Below are 22601 nucleotides of genomic sequence, written 5' to 3' on the forward strand. Positions count from 1 at the left end.
AGTAATGAGAAGTTGCAACATGTAGTGATAGTGGCTATGTGAGACATCCCACCAAAAACCCTGAATACACTTTGCTGCTTGAGACAAAATGGCACCCCTTCCATTTCATGAACCAAGGTTGACTGGATTGTCTTCTAAATCTTCCTTTAACACTGAGGGCAGCAACCTATATTAGGTGGTGCAGGCGAGGCCCTATGGCACACATACCCCTGTCTGTCAATATCTGGCCTTCTGGCGGTTCCCTCACTGCGAGAAGTGAAGCTACAAGGAACTAGGCAGAGGCCCTTCTCAGTAGTGGCTCCCGCCCTGTGGAATGCCCTCCTATCAAATGTCAAGGAAATAAACAACTATCTGACTTTTAGAAGACATCAGAAGGCAGCCCTGTTTAGGGAAGTTTTTAATGTTTGATGTTTTATCACATTGTTGTTATTATTATTATTATTATTCTGTTGGGAGCTGTCCAGAGTGGCTGGAGAAACCCAGTCAGATAGGCGGGTGGGGTATAAATGAATTATTATTATTATTATTATTATTATTATTATTATTATTTCACCTCTGCTTTTTGCAAGGTATCCCACTTGCACAGTGGGGTTTCTTCACCTCCTCTCCCAGTGTGCCCTTACATCCCACAAATTGGCTTGGGGTGGGGGAGGTTGGGAGAGCACCCCAGAATAGCATGTGAGGGTGGAAAGGGGGTTCATTCCATCAAGCAAGCTGGAATACTTATGTTGATGGAACATTAGTCATAGCAGGGAGTTGAATTCCACCCTAAATATCTGGTGTGGATGTAGCCTGCATTTTAAAGAATTTTATGGCACACAGAGGGGTGCACTCAAGGGGGGGAAAGCTCTGTGTCTTGTTCTCTCCTTCCCTGTTGCCCTTGTTGACATCTAATGATAAAAATGCATGATGTGGTATTGTTGCCCAGTAAGATTTATTTCTAGTGGCAGCTAACCAAATGGGGCAGGGGAAAGAGAAATACTCCAGAATGTCACAACAGTGTGTTTAGCAGCCACTAAACAGGACAGAAGAATTAGAGAATTTTAGAGATCTTTAAAAAGGACAAAAAAATTGGTTTCCAGGTGGAAAAATCAAAATTAGAGTCAGAACTACTTGAACCTAAGACGAAAGTGCTTTCAAGAATGTATAACTTGTTGCTTAAATGGAATACTCAAGATGAGACAGTTAAATCAGCCATGATAAAATGGGTACAAGATATTGGATACAACATTATGTTTGAAGACTGGGAAAGGTTATGGACCACCGGTATGAAATTTACGGCATGTAGTGCCTTAAAAGAAAATATTATGAAAATGATGTACAGGTGGTACATGACCCCAGTCAAACTTGCAAAGATATATCATTTGTCTGATAATAAATGTTGGAAATGTAAGGAGGCTGAAGGAACATTCTTTCACCTCTGGTGGACATGCCCGAGGGTGAAGGCTTTTTGGGAAATGATTTATAACGAGTTGAAAAAGGTATTTAAGTATACCTTTCATAAGAAACCAGAAGCCTTCCTCCTGGGCATTGTGGGCCAGAGAGTGCTAAAGAAAGATAGAACTTTCTTTTTATATGCAACTACAGCAGCAAGAATTCTTATAGCCAAATACTGGAAGGCACAGGAGTTACCCACACTGGAAGAATGGCACACGCAACTGATGGACTACATGGAATTGGCTGAAATGACCGGCAGAATCCGAGACCAGGGAGAAGAAGCAGTGGAAGAGGACTGGAAAAAATTTAAGGACTATTTGCAAAAACATTTTAAGTTATATGAATGTTGAGAATTTGCTAAGTTTTGAGAAAAACATGCTTCAGTATTGAGATTCGGAAATGATTGAAACTAAGTTATGTTTGAGAAAAGTTTAACTTTTAGAGTAAATAATTAGATGAAAATACAAATACACATGAAACAAGGTTTTAATTTGCTGTTGATTTTTATTGTAAAGAAAGCAGGGATGGAGGATGTGGGGAAGTCCAGTTGATGTTGAAAAAGGATCTGAAAAAGTGAATCTTTTTCTTTCTTGTTTCTTTACTTTGTAAAAAAAAAAAAAAAGCTTTTGTTGTGTTATTGACGATGTAGCAATGTTGTACTTTGACCCTGGAAAACAAAGCAATAAAAAATATTTAAAAAAAAAAAATAAACAGGACAGAATAAGAGAACATAGGAAACTGCTTTAAACCAAGTGAAACTCTTGGTCTATCTAGCCCAGTATTCGCTGCCCAGGCTGGTTGCAGATAGGAATGTTTCCTAGTAGGAATATGCACAGACCACAATACTTTGTTCAGACCCTGATTTGGTGATTCAGAAAGTAGCCTGATTTGGTTCACACTGATTTGTAGGCTGCCTGATTTGGCTTGCATCCAAATTCCAATTTTGAACATCTTGAGCTTCATCATGACCCCTCATTCACTATTGTGGGGAAAATTAATAATAATAATAATAATAATAATAATAATAATAATAATAATAATAATTTATTTATTTATACCTTGCCCATCTGGCTGGGCTTCCCTTATGAGAAGGTTGCAACATCTCCCTCTGTTTTGGGGGCAGAATTGGATTAAAGCTGCAGACATGTAGCCCTTTCTGAGGGAATGACTACTGCTAGGGAGTTATGAGAAATGTTTTCATTTCCTCCCCAGAGCTTTATAAAGTGGAATCTCCAGAAAGTATCCCAAATTGTTTGAAGGTCCCTGGTATAGTTTGAAGAGATCCCTCTTGCTTGGGCAAGCTCCAAGTCTTTCCGAATTGGCCAAATTGCATATGATTTGGGATTCATACAAATTCAGTGGATACTCTGATCTGAGAGGGCTACTGCCTTGAATAGCAGCCATGTGTCTATTCTAATAACATGATCAGGCCATAGCATAATGTTCTTTTTCTGTTATTGTTACAATGTGATCACAAAAGGAAAAGGAAATTCTAATAGGAATAATGGAAAACGTCTCATGACTAAGCAAGGGAATTGAATAACCTTCAGGGACATTTTTAACACCTTTTCAACATCAAGGTATCATAGCGACGGACACTTTAAGTATTTACACTTAAATTGCTAAACTGCACTACCTTTTATTCAGTAACAGCATAAAAAGCCGCTCCTGACAATATTCTACCCATTTTATTAACTTACCTCATTGAAGGATGTTTATTAAGATGACTTTTTACGACACTTAAGGATGGAACGGTTGGCATAATGGAATGTTCAGACTCTTTCGCATAAATCCATCTCGTATAATCATTATAGGTAAGTCAGAGATTTAATATGAAGGAAATACTGTCGTTGGATAAATGGATAGCTCCAGTTTCTGTATTGACAACAAGTGTCCCCAAATTGCTTCAGCACTTTACAAAGAAGCAAGAAACTTGTTATTCTGTGAATTGTTTTACACTATTGGAATGGCTCCTTTTTATATAATATATTTTAAAAGGAGACGCCTTCAGTGGTGGAGTGATTTAAGTTCTCCACCTCCTGAAATAATAAAAATGCTTATGTTCACTGTGTGTGGTTTATAGATCCAGAAGTACTGTCCAGTCAGGACTTCTTTGAATCCAAAGAATGAAGGAAAAAAATAGCCACTTGCTAACACCATTCTGTTAATGCTTACTCAACGGTTTGTATAGCAGGGTTCATTTAGTATAACACAATGGGTTCTCTTTAGCAATTCTCCTCCAGGAGGTTGCGCAATCAGAAGAGCATTTCTGAATTTATTTTTTACTTTTCTCATGCAGCATAGATGTATAGAACTGCGTCTTCCATGAGTGAAATATGTGTTCTGCACGGACACTTCTTTGAAACTAACCTATGAGTGCGTAGCAATTTATTATTCTTTTATCCAGCCTTCTTCCAGTGAGCTTAGAGCAGTAAATATGGCTGGCCACCCCATTCCCCACCCCCAACAATCTTGTGAGGTAGGTTAGGCTGAGAGATAGCAAGTGGTCCAAGGTTACACCAGTAAATCTTGTAGTTGGGCAGGTATCTGGACTTAGGTTTCCCTGGTCTTCATAACCCTATGCAAAGAAAGTAGCAAAATAGTCAGTAAAGCTAAGCCTAAATTAGATAAATGCAGCAGCTGGAAGAAATGGCAAAAGAGTTGCTTTGGAAGGAGTGGGGCTAGGCTTGCCCTTGTTCAAAAAACCAAACATGAAGGTTATTTCATAAGGTGAAGGCTTCTGTGATTGAGCACCAGTATTCTCAGCTTTCAAAGCAGTAAATACAGTATTAAAAGTCATCACAAATCATTGTAGGCAGGGGAGTAGTGTAGCTCCTGACCATTTATATATCTCACAGGTAATAATATCCAGTACTTGCCCATAATGCTTTTGCAATCACACTGCACACACAGCCATTAAAAACAGCAATGGATCAGAAAGAAAGAATAACTTTTTCCAAGAGACTGTATGTTCCATTACATTTGCACCCCACATTTTCTCCAAGGTTTTCAAGGTGCTCTTATGGTTCTCTCTCATTTAATCCCTCACAATAACCCTGTGAGGAAGGCTAGGCTGAAATATAATGATTTGGCCCAAGGTCACCTGGAGACTCAGTATCAGTTTGAACACTGAGCTTCTCAGTCATAGTCAGACGCTGTCTTTCCTCACTTGATGCTGACTCTCCAGTGCTGTTAAACTTTAGCCATTTCATAACAGGAGGGAAAACATCTGGATTGTGTATGACAAATGAGTAGTACACATGTATTGCATGAAAACCTCATTGTCTCAGAAAGGCCACCAGTGACTTTTTGTCTGTCTTTTGACAATGCGTTAAATCTGCACTCCAAAAGTTCTCTTGTAATGAATCAGTATGTGTTGCTGTGTATTATTTTAAGCTTTTGAAATCTGAGGCTTTTTTTTTTTAGAAAAGAACATCACACAGACTTAGTCAAAGTCTATCTGCTCCACAGTAAAGAATAATGATAATGCGCACACACATACATTATGTGCGAGAGAGTGCAAGTTTAAGATCAGTACATCTTAAGTTAAAGAATCATTCAGTTGTGATCATTTATTCCTTTGCTGCTGCTATATCTTTAATTGAATCTAGCTTATCTTGATAGAACAGAGGAGACTCATTTTAGAGTTGTTCTTCTTGTCAGCATGCATATTTGGCTGTAAACTAAAAATACTGTTAATACATAGTAAGATTTGACACTCTTGCTGGAAACATTCCTAAAATGGGAATTGGCTACAATAGTTCTTTTATTGTTATGTCTCTTTTTAAGAAATGAAAATCTTACTGTTCCTTTTATTCCATCCTCAAACGTTAATCTTTGCATTGTGCCGTAATAGTGAACTGGATTCTCCTTTCCAGTGCCTGCTCTAGGTTTTGGAGAGCCTTTAAGCAAGATGCTCTCCACTAGGTCCCCTTTACTCCCTCTGTGATTCTAAATCCTCACTATTATTATTATTGGCAGTGGCAGCTGTTCATCTTTCTCATCAGTGCCACTGCCTGCACACTTGCTGGGCAGAGAGCCAATGAGTAAGCAGGCAGTGGCATCTTCTGTTCCTCCTCCTCACCACCACTGTTGTCAAGAGGTGGGTGAGCAAGAAAACTGAGTGCAGTGGCGAGGAGGAGGAAGAACGGTTCTAGCTGAGCTCGTGTTGGTGGCCAACCTTCTCAAGTTTGGCATGAACATCATGTAAAAGGCAAAACATCCATTTATTTGTTTTTTCTTACAAACCCACTTTGGTTTATCCTGAGAACATTCTGAGGGAGCTTACAAAGTACTTGAGAGAAAATGATTCTTGCTTCATGTCCTCTTGACCACCAAGCCAAGAAAACCCATGTGTGAGTTGAGGAAATACGTCTTGTTCTTAACGGCTATAAGTGAGCACCACCTTGAGCTATATTCTGCAAATTTGCTGACAAATACACTAAATAGGAAATTACTAGCAAGTATTGTCATGTTACAAATCCATGTTGGCCAAACATATAGTCCAGTTAGTGTCTCCCCCCTTCAAAGCAAAGGAACTGTCATGTTTTGATCAGAACAAAAAGGGAAATAATTGTCCTTTGTTTACCGTCACTTCATTTAACTGGGTATCATGAAAAATAAAACATCTGTAAGCTTTAATGCTAATTTTAATAATATCCCATTTAGATAATAAACTTCTGACTTTCCATGAGCATTAGGCCTAAACCTTTCCTCATGTGGGAGTCGGCAGGAATTTGTTACACATATGGGAGGACATCTGGGTCTGGATTTAATTCCAAGAGCATTGATGGGGGTTGAGGTGGGGCGGAGAAGCAGCAGCCAGCATTACTTTAAGACTTTGTAAAACCCAAAGTGTGGGCAATTCATTTTGTTAATTGAAGCAGTTATCCAGTGGAGCATAGGTCCTCCTAGTAATATTAATATCACTGCTTTGATATTCAGCTGTGCAAAGCATAAAATCTTTAAGTGTTTGCAGACACGGCAAAGGAATAAAATAAGAACGTGGTGAAATAAAAACCAAAGGCATTGTTCCTGAGATCAGTTACAGTAAAATGATAATGTTTACAGTGTTAAGTGAATCTGTGGGGCTTAGCACCAATGTCTGTTGAGCGCGGTACTTCTGGGATAGCGGTTGAGTCTTCTCACATTTTGGAGGTTAAAGTATTTGTTGTGGCATGGGCTTCATCAGATGTATGAAGCTGCCCGTGAACATAGGAAGGCTTTGTCTATCTACTTTTTTACAGAAGGGATGGGAAACCTTTGGTGGTCCAAATATTGTTGGACTTCTCCTTCCATCATCCCTGACCATTGGCCATGTTGACTGGTGCTAATGGGAGCTGGCGTTCAACAAGATCTGGAAACCCATTCCAGATATACACAACAGCAACAGCTCTCCAAAGTTTCAGACTAGCCCTACCTGGTAATGCCAGGAATTGAATTTAAGACAATTTGCATGCAAAGCAGGTTCTCTACTAGAAAGCTTTCTCTTCCTGTGAAATGCCCAAACACATATACTTATGACAGTAAATAGTAGCTTGCTTGTGGTGATTTTTATTTAGTTGGAAAAATGTGTCCTTTTTTTTTTTTTTAGGCTGCCAATGTGCCAAAAATGACTCGACTTAATGATGTGTGGTTGGGAAAGCTAAGTTTTATTTAGGGGACTCTATTTATTTATTTAAACATGATTTCATCCAGCTTTTCCTCAAGAGTTCAAAATCAATTAAAAAAAAAGCATCACAGTAAAAATTTCAAAATAAAAAATACAAGCACAGCAGAATAAAGCATCTACCAGGTTGTCAGGGGCACCATAAAACAGAAGCAGTGCCAGTCTGTTTAAAATTCTAGCATCATATGTCCAGTGGGACTGGAGGGACAACGACACTGTTTTCTGAGATTAAAAAATGAGTGAACACATCATATGCGAGTCAATTAATTTAAATAATCAAGATTTAATCACAAGAAGTCGTAAGGCCGATAGATGTGGCTAGGCAGATCCAACCATTGTTAATGGGGTATCAATTTGCCTGATGCCATATGTGGGATGTCCATGGAGTTTTCTTGGCAGGGATACTGGAGTGGCTTGCCGGTTCCTGCTCCAATACTTTGGCCACCTCATGAGAAGAGAAGACTCGCTGGAAAAGACCCTGATGTTGGGAAAGATGGAGGGCACAAGGAGAAGGGGACGACAGAGGATGAGATGGTTGGACAGTGTTCTCGAAGCTACAAACATGAGCCTGACCAAACTGCGGGAGGCAGTGGAAGACAGGAGTGCCTGGCGTGACCATGGGGTCACGAAGAGTCGGACACGACTAAACGACTAAACAACAACAAATATGTGGGATGAATATTGTTGGAGATGTCTAATCAAAGCTTGGCGAAATTGTTGCAAATGTGCAAAGGAACACCTAGTTCAGAAGTCCTATGGTCTGACTGCTCCTTCAGTGTGAACCTCAACCTTGCTGTCTATTCATTTATTTTTTGTTTAGCAACATTTACATTGCTTACAAGTTCTTGTCATGGGAAAAAGGAATTAAATACACTTTATTAAACAGGAAATATAAGCAATTTGTGAAAATTATACCTGTGAAGGGCACATAGCCGATGAGGTCAGTGTATTAAGAAAGAATAATGAAGCATTTTTATGCCAAAAGAGTCAACTATGGCTCCTAATTGAACCCCATGGTACCCTACTTTGGAATTAGGGATGCAAAACTTTGTTTTGATGCTTTTGCTGGGAAAACCAACAGCCCTCTCTATACAGTGATGTTTTTAGCACTGCCAATTTTTTCATGTAAATATTGCTTTTATTTTGAGCAAATGCTTCACCTGTTAGTTTGGAAAGCCCTACGTTTCTCTTAATTTTGGTATTTTTAAGGATTTGAAGAAGAAAGGCATATAATTTAGTTAACAGCAGTTTTATTATTAAGAATATGCTTTTATTTCCGGGGTGTGTGTGTGTGTGTGTAATATTGAAATGATGTATGTGCTAGGCACCATTTTTCTTGACATCATCCTGCTGCACAAGAAAGCAAGGCAGACTGAATGGTGACATGAGTGTGATTCATAATGGCATTGCAATCGTAGCTATAAGTAACTAGCACCCTGCTTCACATCTCAATTAACCAAAGTAATTGGATTTTATCTGTTGTGTCTCAATGGGAGTAAATTGGTTTAAAACTAAGTAGTTGAGTTTAAGTGGGTTGTTGATCTGACTATAAATTATTTAACTGCTTCAGAGGTTAGATAACAATTGCCATATTAAACTATTTGGTATGAGGGCCAAACATTATTTGGTGATTTCCTCTTCTTGCTCTTGGTAATCTCTCAGGCCAGCTGCCACTGAGGGTGGCTGGTGCAGATGTAACAATTGTCCTATATAGATTACATTGAACACTGGGAACATAGGAAGCTGCCATACATTAATCAAACCTTTGGTCCATTTAGTTCTACACCTGGCATGGCTGACCTGCAGCCCTCTAAATGTTGTTGGATTGCAAGTCTCATTATCCCCAACCGCTGGCCATTCCAATGGGAGCTGCAGTCCAGCATCTGGTGGAGGGCACCAGGCTAGCTGCTATTGGTGTTTAAGGACTAGCAGGGTCTCTCCAGAGCTTCAGACGGTGGTTTTTCCTAGCTCTACCTGGACATTGATCCTGGGACCCTTTGCATGCAAAGCATATGTCTCGCCAGTAAACTACAGCTCTTTCCCAGTTTCAGTACATTCCAATAACTGTTCCTAAACAGGAAAATATTGGTCCATATGCTAAGTAATTCTGGAGTCATAAAAATTGTACTGATTTCCCTATAAAATTTCATTTTGAGTGAATAGCAAGAGAACCAATTTTGTGTAGCTGTGCAGTTCTTTTAAGATGTCATCGCAGATGTACTGTGTGTAGTTATTTTGACAAATGTACTTTGCTTTTAATTATTTAGAGCAACATGTGATGTTGTGCTGTGAAATGCAATATATTTTGTAGTGATAAATATTCAGCGTGTTGCCTTTGCAAAAGCTCTGTGGTTCCTTTCCATAATATATTGCGCTGATAATTCTGACACAAGACTTTGGCTTTGTAAACTTGATTTGTTGCTTAGGAGATATCCTGGCAGCGTCTGTGACTAGGATTACAGCACAATGTTTGGTGGGAGCTGATTTGCCAGGTTCGTACAATGATGGCAATAGAAATGTTCCATTTCATAATTACTGTTGAAGGTGGATACTTTCAAAGTTCCTCTTAGCTATTTAAGAAGGAAACGTGCACAGATGCTAACACACACCAGAAAAAACACACCCTCTGTTACAACAATCAGAAAGTGTACAGAATTTCCAGTTCAAGGATAAAAGAAGGTGACTGCTGGCTCATCTGTTAGACAAATGGCTCACAGAGGAACAGAGGCTGACAGGCACTCCCTGTTCTACCAACCCAAGCATGCAGTCATCTGCCACCTGAACCCAGAAGTTTGGAGATTTTATTTTGATTACTTAGGAGGGGACTGAGGTGGTTCTGTGAGGAGTGGAAAACTAGTTCCAGTGATGGACTCTGGAGCATGCGTCCAGATATTAGCAGTGGAGGAAGGCACAGCGGGAATACAGGAGCCAGTGTGGTGTAGTGGTTAAGAGCGATAGACTCGTAATCTGGTGAACTGGGTTCACGTCCCCGCTCCTCCACATGCAGCTGCTGGGTGACCTTGGGCCAGTCACACTTCTTTGAAGTCTCTCAGCCCCACTCACCTCACAGAGTGTTTGTTGTGGGGGAGGAAGGGAAAGGAGAATGTTAGCCGCTTTGAGACTCCTTCAGGTAGTGATAAAGCGGGATATCAAATCCAAACTACTACTACTACTACTACTACTACTCCTCTTCTTCTTCTTCTTCTTCTTCTTCTTCTTCTTCTTCTTCTTCTTCTTCTTCTCTTGCTTAGGGCTAGTTGCCACTGGCACTGATGCCCTTACCCTGGGCGGCCATTTAAATTTCCCACAATGCCCCAAACATAGTGGAACTTCAGGGCATTGTGGAAAAGCAAACCCCTCTGATGACCACCATTTCAATTTCCCACTATTTCCCAGAGAGTTGTGTGGTAGATAAAAAATGAATGGCTGCTGTTCAGTAGAGGCTAGTCCCTTTGGGAAAATAGGGCACTGCCCCCAACTCCTACCCCTCTAGACCAGCTCTCATCTGCTCGTCTTCTTACTTGCAACCTGTCCAGGGGATCTATCTGGTGTTGTAATATCAGAAGTGGTCATTGAATACAAGTGGTAATATTATTAGGATCACATTTATGTTTAGTGATCAGGTCAGTTATTTAAATGATACTGGAAATTATTACCATTAATGATGAGAGAGAGAGAGAGAGAGAGAGAGAGAGAGAGAGAGAGAGAGAGAGAAGCATATACATTGAGAGCAAGAATGGCAATCCCTTTCAAATATAGCACAAGCACTTATATTTCCTTTGACCTTCATATGAACTGTTTAAAAAATGAGATTGAGTTAGATATTTGGAGCACACTAATTAAATGGGTAGCATTGACATTTTAGTAATTTCTAGATATCCTACAGGGGAAAACAAAACTATAACAGGCATTCTGAGCCTTCATGTGCTGTGTGTGTTTGTGTATATACGTGTGTGTGTCTGTATTACATTGGCTCCCAGTATGTTTCTAAGCACAATTCAAAGTGCTGACCTTTAAATCCCTATATGGCCTTTGGCCCAGTGTCTCCACTCCCATCGTTCAGCCTGGACACTGAGGTCCAGCTCCGAGGGCCTTCTGGTGGATTATTATTATTTTATTAGTGTGTGTTTGTTGTAGTTTATTTCAAGTCAATTTGCTGTCAATTTGCTGTACTTAATTTAGTTTTTGCATGAGTCTAGCAATATGGTTTGGTCGGAACAGTGCCCTTTAGTAAGGTTTACTTGCAATTGCAAGCTTCAGCTGCAGTGCTGAGCACCCCTGCTAAGGATTAAACTCACTGGTGCTTGCTGTGGACTAAACATGGTTTGGGCAATCAGATATTGATGCCACCCTTGTCCTCAGGGCTTCAGTCCAGTCAAAACTAAGCAATGAACCCAACAAATTCATACACATAATTTGTGAAATATACCTATTTAGATACAAAGCCATATAATAACAAAATAAGGAAACAAGAATCCTGCCTAAAACCTGTTTGGCACGCACAGCCCTCTCTAAGTCTATTCCTTGTCATGCTGCTATTTCACTAAGGCTAGAGAAGTCTTCCCCAACCCTGGCTCTGTCCAGATAATTTGGACTGCAACTTCCATCAGCCCCAGTAAGCATAGCCAATGGTTATAGAAATTGTAGTCCAAGACAGCTAAAAGACATTGCACATGCTACCTCTGAAGCAGGGAATCCAATTTTTGCTTGCAGTGTATTACAAAAGGGTTATTTTCTCATCGACTCTATGATGTGTGCCTCCTTCTCTCTTCCTTTTGCCATGTTAATTCTAAGAGCATCCAGTGAATATTTCACCAGATGCAAATTTGATTGTAAAACTTCCACTTAGATCACTGGGTCACTTGTGACATTAAGGACCATGAGGAAGGCTGGAATTGAAGCATAACATCCCTTCCCAGGCACATACCTCACCAAATGAAAATGAGTAGGAATATCTTTTATATTCCCCCAAGGTCCAGTGCCCTTAGATGCTGCTCTTTTGGCAGTTGCCTGCAGGGCAGATAAGACTTGGTGAGCCCTCACTGCTGGCAGGCATTAGCTGTCAGTGTGGTTCCAACTGAAAGGCTGGATGCACCCAGTAAAAAGATGGGCTCCATGTGCAGCCAATCCCACCTATTCGGTTAGCTCTCATATTGCTAGAAACAATACAAAGTCTACCTGTCACCTTAGATTTAGAGGCTTGTCATAACTTAAGGATTTTTGTTTGTCTGTGAGGTATATTCACTCATCATGATCATGAAGTATCAACAGAGCTTTGGAGGAAGCGGATGGGTAGCGCTTGATTATTAGTGGCAGGCCGAATTTAATGTTGACAAGGTAATGCAGGCCAGAGGGAATAATTTCAACTTGTCCATCATAGTTGGCTTCTGAATTAACTGTAACCACTCAGGGAAGCAGCTTGGACATCAGTTTGGACAGCTCAGTGCAAACACCTATTGGAAGTTCAGCTGTAGGGGTGTGTGTCTTTGTTTTTTAAGGATGGAAATGTTAAGAACTAAAAGGAACTTGTTGGCATCCGTCTGTCTCGAGGATAAAATCAAACGGCTGCGTTATCAGCACCGAAGTGCTGGGGTAGAAGCCTGGACAGAGTGAATAGAAGTCCTGGGCTGCCCAGATGACAACCCTTGCCTGCAGAGCTGGTAGCCTCTCACCCTTTTTCAAACCTCCCTCCCTTGTGGTGTGTTCCCTCAGCCTCCTCTCCTCACCCCTCTCCTTGGGAGCCCTCTGGGCAGCCGCTGTTGCCACCCCTGGTCTTTGCCACTGCTTGCTTGCTTACTCCAAGGCCTCCTCAGCTCCTGGTAACCAGAACCAGCCCCAGAGGTACCATTCACTTGTGAAGGTCTGTAATATGAATCTTGCATGTAGGCTTCTTTGGAGTTTAACTTGTCAAGTCTAACTTTTCCAGGGATCAGATTGGAAGGTGGTAGAATTCATTGAAGATGGAGAGCATGACACATAGGTTCTTTCTGTAGAAGGGAATTAAGACCCTCTAATATTCTTGAACTTGAGCATTAGGAGTCATGTAGGCCCCGGCTATATCTGCCCAGTGATTTGCTTTGGTAGGCAGATCAAGGCATGCTCTCTGGGGACAAAGGGATGAATGCCATTCTGAAGGGCATCAAGCGTGCCATCCTAACATCAGAATTGTTAGCAACTCCTAAATTGATAGGGACTGTTTAGCTGGAGGGAAAGTGGGTGGCGTTTAACTCCTAAGTTTATTTGACTGTACTTGTCTCTCCATTGGGTATGTTACTTATCCTTGTGTTTAAACTTATTTCTGAAGAAGTACTTTTTAATCTTTATGGCAAACCTTTGTGGTTTCTGTTATTATACTACCACACGTCTAAAGTGCGAAGCTCTATGCTACCCTGAGATGTTCTTGAGAAGATGCAAAGGGAATTTTAGGTAGAATGATGAAAGGCAGACTTGTAGAAAAATACCTTCACTCAGTGTCAGCAAGAGTTTAAGGAGAAGGGTGAGCAAGCAGAGGAGTACATTGACTTGGCTGGAATCTCTCTCCCCACCGCCACTCCACCCGTGGCACAAGACCCAGGGAAATTGTGGTGCTTAACTTAAGGAGGTTCACAGAACAATTTCCCCTCCCCTCCCCTCCTTGCCCCCTGTGGCCCATCCCACATTGTTCAGGAGGGTCCACTCCAAAGAGGCTTTTCAAGGGTCAGAGAAAGGGGCAGAAAACTTTCCATCCATGAACTACCCCAAATTAACTCATCTTTGAATCCAAGTCATTGTTTTTAATCTTGGTGTGCATTTCTGACTTTTTGGGGGGAGTGGGTGATGGATGTTATTGAAACTTTGCCATTTGAGCTTAATTTGTTGTGTTGTTTGATTCTTTGCCATTTGAGCTTAATTTGTGGTGTTCAAATTTTCTATTTGTATTTTAAACTTTTATGAACCATCCTGGGAGGTCTTTTAGGCAGAAAGGTGGCATATAAACAAAACTAAGCAAGATTATCTGAAATTGGTGATCACATAACAATGCATCACAAGGGAGCTTTCAAGTTGATACAAGAGGTGTTCAGTCATCCATCCTACTGGGTTTGTATGCAAAGAGGTATTTTCTTGATACCAATCTGGCCCTGTCAATCTGCATTTTCATCTCATTGGGTCAATATAGCTGGATGCTGGCAGTAAACCCTTCAGGTGTGGTTCCCTGCCAAATACGTTAAAGCAGAATAAACCTGTTCAACTACAAAAGGTAATGCTAGTTTCCTATGATTCAGGATTACATGGGGTTGTATCCCTGCACCACCTCCCACACTGTTCTGAAGGGTGCCCCCAACCTCTGGAGTACATCAGGGAGCCGCAGAGGAATGAGGAATCAGCAAAAGTCACTCCCTTGATAAGAATATAAGAGCAGAGATCTATCCATTACTACAGCATCCTGTCTCCCACAGCGGCCAACCAGATGCCTATGGAAACCCACAAACAGGACATGAGCACAAAAGTCCTCTCCCACTGTTGTTCCCTAGCTGAGGCCTGGTTGTCCAATGCTACCTTCTGGAAACTATGCTAGAAGTGGAGCCAAATCACCATAATATGGAGCCTCCCACTTCCAACTCACAGAGTTGATCTAGCAAAATACCATGGTTGTTGGTATAGAAATCCACAGAGATATCAAGAGGATTCAACAGGGTTCCAGTCTCCCTGTCCTTCTCCCTTTCCTGATGAAGGTCATCTGCCAGAGCAACCAAGGCGGATTCGGTCACAAAACCAGGCCTGAAACCAGACTGGAATTGGTCCAGATAATGAATTTCTTCCCAGACAATGGGCAGCTAGACTGTCATTAGCCTCTCAAACATTTTTCTTAAAACAGGGACATTTGTAAGTGGGTAGTAGCAGTCACATATTCTGAACCCAGGATGGGCTCCATAAGAAGTGGTCTCAGCATCATCTTGTATGGGTGGGAGGTATCACCCCCTTCACACAAATATGTTTTTACCACAACCTGGACCTACCCATTTATGAGTCTGTGCATTGTGTGAAGAAGTAAATATAGTTAAATATATTTTTAGCCCACCCTTCATCACAGAAGTAGTTGTGATCAGGGTACTATGAACTATAAACACAAACAACAGTGTAATAAAACTAAAAAGGCAAGAGAAAATAAAACATTAAGTAATAACTAAGAGAACTATAGCAGCAACTGAAGTCAGACACTAATAACCAGCAAAAGCCTGAGTGAAAAAGTGAGTCTTCAGCTGACACTGAAAACCCGTAAGAGCTGGCCCTCCATCCCAGAGGAGACAGTGTTCCATAGATGAAGTGCATTGACTAAGAGGCCATTTTGGAACATTTAAAAATGACTTTCATATAGATAGTATGCTAATAGCATTGCTCCAAGAATACAAGGACTATTATATTTAATCATCAACCCTATTTTGAACATGGGTTTATTAGATTACATATTTTATTAGATGTACTTAAGGAGCAATATCTCAGGATTACAAGAGCAGACATCAGAGTCAGGTCGCTCATAGTTCTCAGCCATTGCACCATTCCAGCTCATCAATACTGATATAACTGAAAGATGCTGTATAATGCACTGGACTTACGTTGGGCTCATCATTGTAAAAGCTGAGTTCAGATCTTGGCTTTGCTGTACAGTCTTGCCTCATTAGTATGTGTGACATGTGAGAGCAAACCATAAGCACTCTTGGATCTTTTGTAATTATTAATGAGATAAAACAACAACAAAAAACTATTTTATTTCATTATTAAATGTATATTTGCATTCTAGTTTCCTACATTAAAGTGTACTCTAGCGTAATTACAGGTTTTGTTTAAGAAAAAAACAAAAGCTAGCTATGAAAGACTCTGAGTAGGTCTTCGGTCTCATGCACATATTTGGATATAATTTCACAATGCATTCCTATGCAAGTCTTTTCATATGTAAGTTCTGTTGAGTCCAATGGGACTTGTTCCCAGTTTATAGCGATCTTTCCCAAGATAGTGCTTTAGAATGGACTTCCACCAATCACTGGCCATGCTGGCTTATCCTGATAGGAGTTGTAGTCCAAAACATCTGGAGAGAACACAAGGTTGTGGGTGTATAGAATTGCAGCTATAAAGGAGCCGACTGTTTTCTGCTACACTCTCAGCCAAATCCTGACCACAGCAGTCATGCAGGAAAGTAGCAGAGGTGGTCTCTAATTCATGTTGGATTCAAGTCAAAACTAGAAGAACGCTAAATTGTGTACATCAATGAACTGAGAAGGGAGGAACAGAACATAGAACTCTCGTGTTATAATCATGTGGTCTGACCTGTTCATAAAGCAGGGCACCAAATTAAAAATGGCTATGTAAAGACATGAGAACAGCCTGCTGAAAAGCACCTAAGCCCAATGACCTGAGCATCATAATCCCACTGTGGCATGACTGCAGCAGCACTCTCTTGCTGTTGTTCTCCAGCAACTGGTATTCAGAGTCATGCTACCTCTGATCCTAGAGATAATAAATAGCCATCAAGACTAGTAGCCATCGATAACTTTTACCTGCATTTAAGTATTTAATACCCCTTCAGAGTGGCTGAAGTTGATGGCTTTTATCATAGGAATTGGGGTTGCTTGTGTGTAACCTCCACCTGCTCCAAACTGCGTGAGGCGGTTGCGTTTTCCCCGGCTGAGCAGCCCCCCTTGGGCACGACTGCTTCAGTCACTGGCAGAATCCGTCAGTGGGCGTTTCCTAAACTTCCTCCAACATAAAAATTCCTTAACGGACAGCCTCCTTCTCGCCTCTCTGCGCGGCAGCCTTCCTCCACTCTCCTCACTGACCTCACTAGAAGAGTCTCGGAGCCTCCCCTCCGAAGAGCTCTCAATCCCTTCTTTCTTCCTGGTGTCACCTTGCCTTTCTTCCCCAGCGGAAGCCCTCTCTACCCCTGTACTGGTTCCCTCTCCGGCATCATTGGGGAGCCTAGCCTCTCCACTCTGCTCCGATGTCAGTTTCCTGACAGCTTTCATTATATTTTTCATTATCAAATTCCACAGTTTTAAGTATGGCTGTGTGTGAAGCCTTGAGTGTGTGAAGAAGTACTTCTTTTCCTGAATCTTCTGACATTCAACTTCTTTTGATGGTTCTGAGTTGGGAGATGAGTTAGGGATGCAGGTGGCGCTGTGGTCTAAACCACTGAGCCTCTTGGGCTTGTCGATTGGAAGGTCAGCGGTTCGAATTACCGCGATGGGGTGAGCTCTGTCCCAGCTCCTGCCAACCTAGCAGTTCAAAAGCACGCCAGTGCAAGAAGATAAATAGATACCGCTGCGGCAGGAAGGTAAATGGCGTTTCCGTGTTCCATTGTGCCAGAAGCGCATGGTGGCCACATGACCCAGAAAGCTGTCTGTGAACAAACGCCGGCTCCCTCGGCCTGAAAGCGAGATGAGCGCCGCAACCCCATAGTCACCTTTGACTGGACTTAACCATCCAGGGGTCCTTTACCTTTTTTTATATAGGAGAAAAAACTCTTTCCTGTCTACTTTGGCTACACCTTGCATAATATTGTAAGCCTCTATCATGTCCCCACTTCACTCCCCATTTTGTTTGAAGCTAAGAAGCCTCAAATTTTGTGAACCTTCCTCATAGGAGAGTTGCACCATCTCCTTAATTCTTTCTGCACAAATGTGATCTCTATAATCTCCTGCTCTGCATACAGCAAGATGTAGATTGAGGGTCCCTTCCTTTTGATAAAAATGAGTGGATCTTGTTGCTTCATACAGCAAGTTGGGCATAACTACATATTCTGGACTGCTAATGTTTCTGCAAATCTTTGAAAAGAGTTTGCCTTTAAAAAAATAATAAAGCCAAATGAATGAATAAATCCTTTCATTGGCTCTGTTTACCAAAATGGATGGATCAGGATTTAGCTTTAACATAGTGGGCCTATGTGTTAGTGGGAGTGGTGATATGATTAGTTTTTGAAAAGGTGTGAAAGGGAAGGGAGAGGCAATAATCTTCCATTGCATAAAGACTGCCTCTGTTTCATTCATTTACTTTGGTACTCGTTTCTCTTTCCGTTGAAGCCGGTGGGCACTGGGCCATTGGCACCAGTGAAAGCAACGTGCACGACTTTTTCTCTTCACGCTGCAAAATTCCCAAAATTGTTTCTGTGCATATGGTTATATAACATGCTATTTTTATTTTCAAATTAGTTCTTGACATTTTTGAAATGATTTTTTTCGAGTGGAACCTCGGGCTCTTTTGGCTCATCTGAGCCTCTCAAAGAATATTCACTTGTGATTCCAAAGGTATCCTTTCTGAGGCTACAGCGCTGCACACACTTATTGGGGAGGGCTAAAAGCAGCACTGGACTCTGCGGAGCTAAATTCCAAGCCAAGATGCATAGAATCACATTGTTAGAGTCACCTCTAAGAAAGCAAACTGCATAGACTAAAAGGTAACTTATAAAGAGTGCTGCTTTTGCAGGCAGTGGAGTGCAATTTTTCTTCTTCTGTTTTGCAGATGTTTGATGGGCAGCACCTCAAATCTGCTGATGCAGGCTTGAAGCACTGGAAACTGTAAACTTATTTTATGAAAACCGAACTGGAAAACCAAATGTCAGATTCAGTTTAAATAATCATTTCCCCAAAAGGAACTTTGCAGCTCAACCTTTCGACCCCCTGATTTGATTTCAGTAGACTATCCCTCTATGGGCCTTGCCAAATTAACCCACCACCATCTGTTAGTGCATTTTGTATTATGCAGATGTGTTGAGACCCTTCTAATAACAAAGCTGTTTGGGCTGATGTGTACTTAATATGTGCATGTTTCCTAAATTGCTCAATATGATTTAATAGGCTCGCAAGCAATTCCTTATAGCCAAGCAATTCTAACTTAATTTTGTACCAGCGTTTATGGAAGCAATTTGCTGAAATTAATTCCTGTGTTTCTTCTCCATCTGCAAATAATGGAGAGACCTGTAGGAAAATTACACAGATAATTCCATACTGTTGGATGTTAACTATTCCAATTTTTCTCCCCTCGCCTCAAATATATTTCAGAAAAAAATTCAAATAGAGGCTTGTGCCTATTGTATGTAGTGGCCTACCACCATACTCAGAAACCCCAGGTTTTCTGTTCAACAGAATGCTATTGGTTATATATATATATATACATATATATATACACACACACACACACACACACACACATACATACATACACACACATATAATTTATATAAATAAAGGTAATAATAATATTCTGTTCAAAAGAAATCCTGTTGAGGAAAAGGGTTTTAATTCCTTGCAAGGTGATTTCCTTATGTCAAGCCACCCAGAGTATTTTTGTTGTAGGGAGGCATATAAGTCCTGTTCATAAATAAAACTTCCTTTACAAAGGTTCCATCAACATGTCTATGTAGGGTGTAAAACAGATTGGGCAAAAAACTTGTCTCTTGAATGACTGCATTAGTAATTTCATGTTCAGGCTATTGCTCCTTGTTAAAGCTGCAGCCTAAGAACTTACAGCTGCAGCAGTCTTAGGAAAGGGCTTTTAAAGTCAATCTACTCCAGCATCCTGTTCTCACATTTACAAACCCACAAGCAGGACCCAAGCACAAGAGCACTCTCCACTCTTGTGGTTTCTAGCAACTGGTGTTCGGAATAAATTTTTTATATTGTTGTTGTTGTTTAGTCGTTTAGTCGTGTCCGACTCTTCGTGACCCCATGGACCAGAGCACGCCAGGCACTTCTGTCTTCCACTGCCTCCCGCAGTTTGGTCAGACTCATGTTTGTAGCTTCGAGAACACTGTCCAGCAACTGGTGTTCGGAATAATTTTTTTATATTATGTATTTATTTAAAAAATTATACACTGCTTGATCATAAAATAAATAAACACCTGAAAGCTGAAATACTAAAACAGATGATTGCCTCCAGCTGTGGAGGCATAGCCATCATGGCCAGTAGCCACAGGTAGCCATATCTGCCATGAACCTGTGTCCCAGACCTGGACTGGCAAGCCATGGGAAATGTCTCACCAGCTTTATCTCCCAGTGCTGTGTGTGTGCTCTGTACTTGCATTTGTCATGTGTGGATTTGTGTGTGGTTGCTTGTGTAGTCTGTATTTGTGGTGAGTACTTCGGCCATGTCCACCACTGACATGTGTCCCTCTGAGGGGTGGCTTACTGTTAATGTGGTCAGTGGCTGGAGAAGTCTTAAAGCTTTCCTATGGCAGCTTAAGATCAGGAGCACCCATAGATATGCCAAAACACCATTCATGACATTACACTAGCATCAGAGGGATACTTTGCTGTCAGTAATGTTCTTCTAGACTTGGGAATAGAGACCTCAAGAACGGATAGGTTATTTGAAAATAAATGGTTAGTATGAACAGTGGATATTTAAGGATTGCCTTTCTACAGCTGGTGTACATTTCACTTTTATGTGAAGCTTGAAGTCCTTTATTCCATCTAGTGACGGCGTGTAAGTTGACATTGCAAGTGAAGTATGAGGGGGATTTGTCACTCTAATTGTGAAAGTTACACTGATTAGCCCAGTATCAGCACACTGTGATTTGACAACTTCCTCACAAGGTACAAGATAGGAAGCTGCAAAGCTTTAAATATGTAAGTTGCAAACCTTTAAATACATAAGCTAGACACAGTCTTTTATTTATTTATAAGATCATTCAGCCTTTGCTACAACATGCTAGGGTGGGCTATGACAATAAAATACAGTTATAAAAACGGGTAAAATCATTACAAACACATGAAACAGTTCCAAATGGAACAGAACAACATTACAGGAGGGCCTTCATCCAAGAAGGATGTGGCCTGAAGGTGAGAGTTTCTTCTTGAAAGGAAATTAAACCAGGATGTGTAAGAGATAAACGTGGCTTAGCTGAATGTGGAAAATCAGACCACATCACTGCTAATTAGGTCAGATGCTTATCAACTCTTTGTTGGTTATAGTTCAGCACATGGAAGAAAGAGAGAGAGAGAGAGAGAGAGAGAGAGTATTGCTTAAAAGATCTCTGTAAAGTCTTGAATGAAATACAAAATAAAAATGTGAATCTGTGAGCGCTTCATTTAACAGTGAAGGGTGAGTTCTGGGACTCTGTTTACAGGGCCAGGATTGAGGGGCTACTGTTGCCCCTTCCCCCAACTGCATTCTCAGGCCACATTCACACCATGCGTTTAAAGCAGTATGGTTGTGGTTTCCTCCAAAAAGTATTATGGGAGTTGTAGTTTGCTAAGGGTTCCAATAATTGTTAGGTGATTCCTGTTCATCTCACAGAGCTTCCCTTGATTGATTGTTGACGACTCTGAGAAGTATAGTAATGTACGAATGTGACCTTAGATTTCCTGTGTTTTTAACATTGTGGCTAAAAGAAGCCAGCATAGCCCCCATGTTTCTGTGTGTGTCAGCAGCCTCCACATTGCTTCAGAACAATGCTCTCCCCATGCAGGCCTGCCTGGTGTCTTCTCCCTGATCTTTGGCTAATTAAACAATCTATGGACTTTTAAACTGTGTATTGGGGGTATTGTTTTTGTTTGTTATGTATTTTTGTGTATTTATATTGTAAACAGCACTGTGATCCTCGGATGAAGGACAGTATAGAAATAATGATGATAATAATAAGGAAAAAAATGGGACTGCTGTTATCCTTGACCTGAGACCTCAGCAGACTTAATTGACAGTGGACTTGAGGGTGCTGATTGCCGGAAGATGCTGGGTAGTAATGTGAGGACTGTCTGCTTGGGTTGTAAAACAACATTTAAAACAACAATAACAACCCGGTTCTATAAAAATAGGTCATCCTGTCTACCAAATGGTCCTTCCATGCTGCCCCTTATTCTGATCCATAAGATATGTATAATAATTATTCTTACAACCTTTCTTGCCTATGGATACAGTCTGGAGATGTCAGAGCGTGCACATTCCACTGCAATAATTGGATCATAAACACTTTATTTCATTCTTAATTCTTCTTGATTTCAGTGAATGTTAAGAAAATGTATTGTGGATTGTTTTTCCTATGTTTGAATTGCATCTTTTACGTTTGAAAGAAAAGCTAAACTAGATGGCACCGAGGGGATTGTAGGTGCAAATCTTCCCTAATACAGACTATGCTTGTCATTATAGGTGTGGCTACAAAAGTACGGCTATCTTCCACCAACTGACCCCAGAATGTCAGTGTTGCGCACTGCAGAGACAATGAAATCTGCTATAGCTGCTATGCAGCAGTTCTATGGCATTAACATGACAGGAAAAGTGGACAGGAACACAATCGAGTAAGTAATTGTTACTGGACTGCTCTTGCTTCTTTAAACTCCTCAAAGTGCAATAAATTTTTGGTTTTGACCAGCTAAGATATCTCTGCAAATCTAAATGGTCACTCTGAATATAAGGTCCCCCCCTTATAACATACGTTTGGTGAAAAAAATGTAGGAACTCTATAGGATATAATTGAAGTTTCAGTAAGAGTCCATTTCACAAAAAGAGAGAAAAGGAAGATGAAATCAGA

The 22601-nt window shown here is 40.9% G+C and overlaps 1 protein-coding gene across 2 annotated transcripts in view; it reads left to right on the top strand.

The window, feature by feature from the left end:
- MMP16 (matrix metallopeptidase 16) overlaps window positions 1–22601 on the top strand; it is a 185969-nt gene that overhangs the window by 48687 nt on the left and 114681 nt on the right. Inside the window, exon 2 of one of the 2 annotated variants that reach the window (XM_028736577.2) lies at window positions 22220–22368. The exons of the other annotated variant lie outside the window; for it this stretch is intronic. Coding sequence (XP_028592410.1) covers window positions 22220–22368 — 149 coding nt within the window. The remainder of the gene's footprint in view (window positions 1–22219; window positions 22369–22601) is intronic. 2 annotated transcript variants of the gene reach the window in all.

Source organism: Podarcis muralis, chromosome 8 (assembly GCF_964188315.1).
Source record: "Podarcis muralis chromosome 8, rPodMur119.hap1.1, whole genome shotgun sequence".
NCBI lineage: Eukaryota > Metazoa > Chordata > Lepidosauria > Squamata > Lacertidae > Podarcis > Podarcis muralis.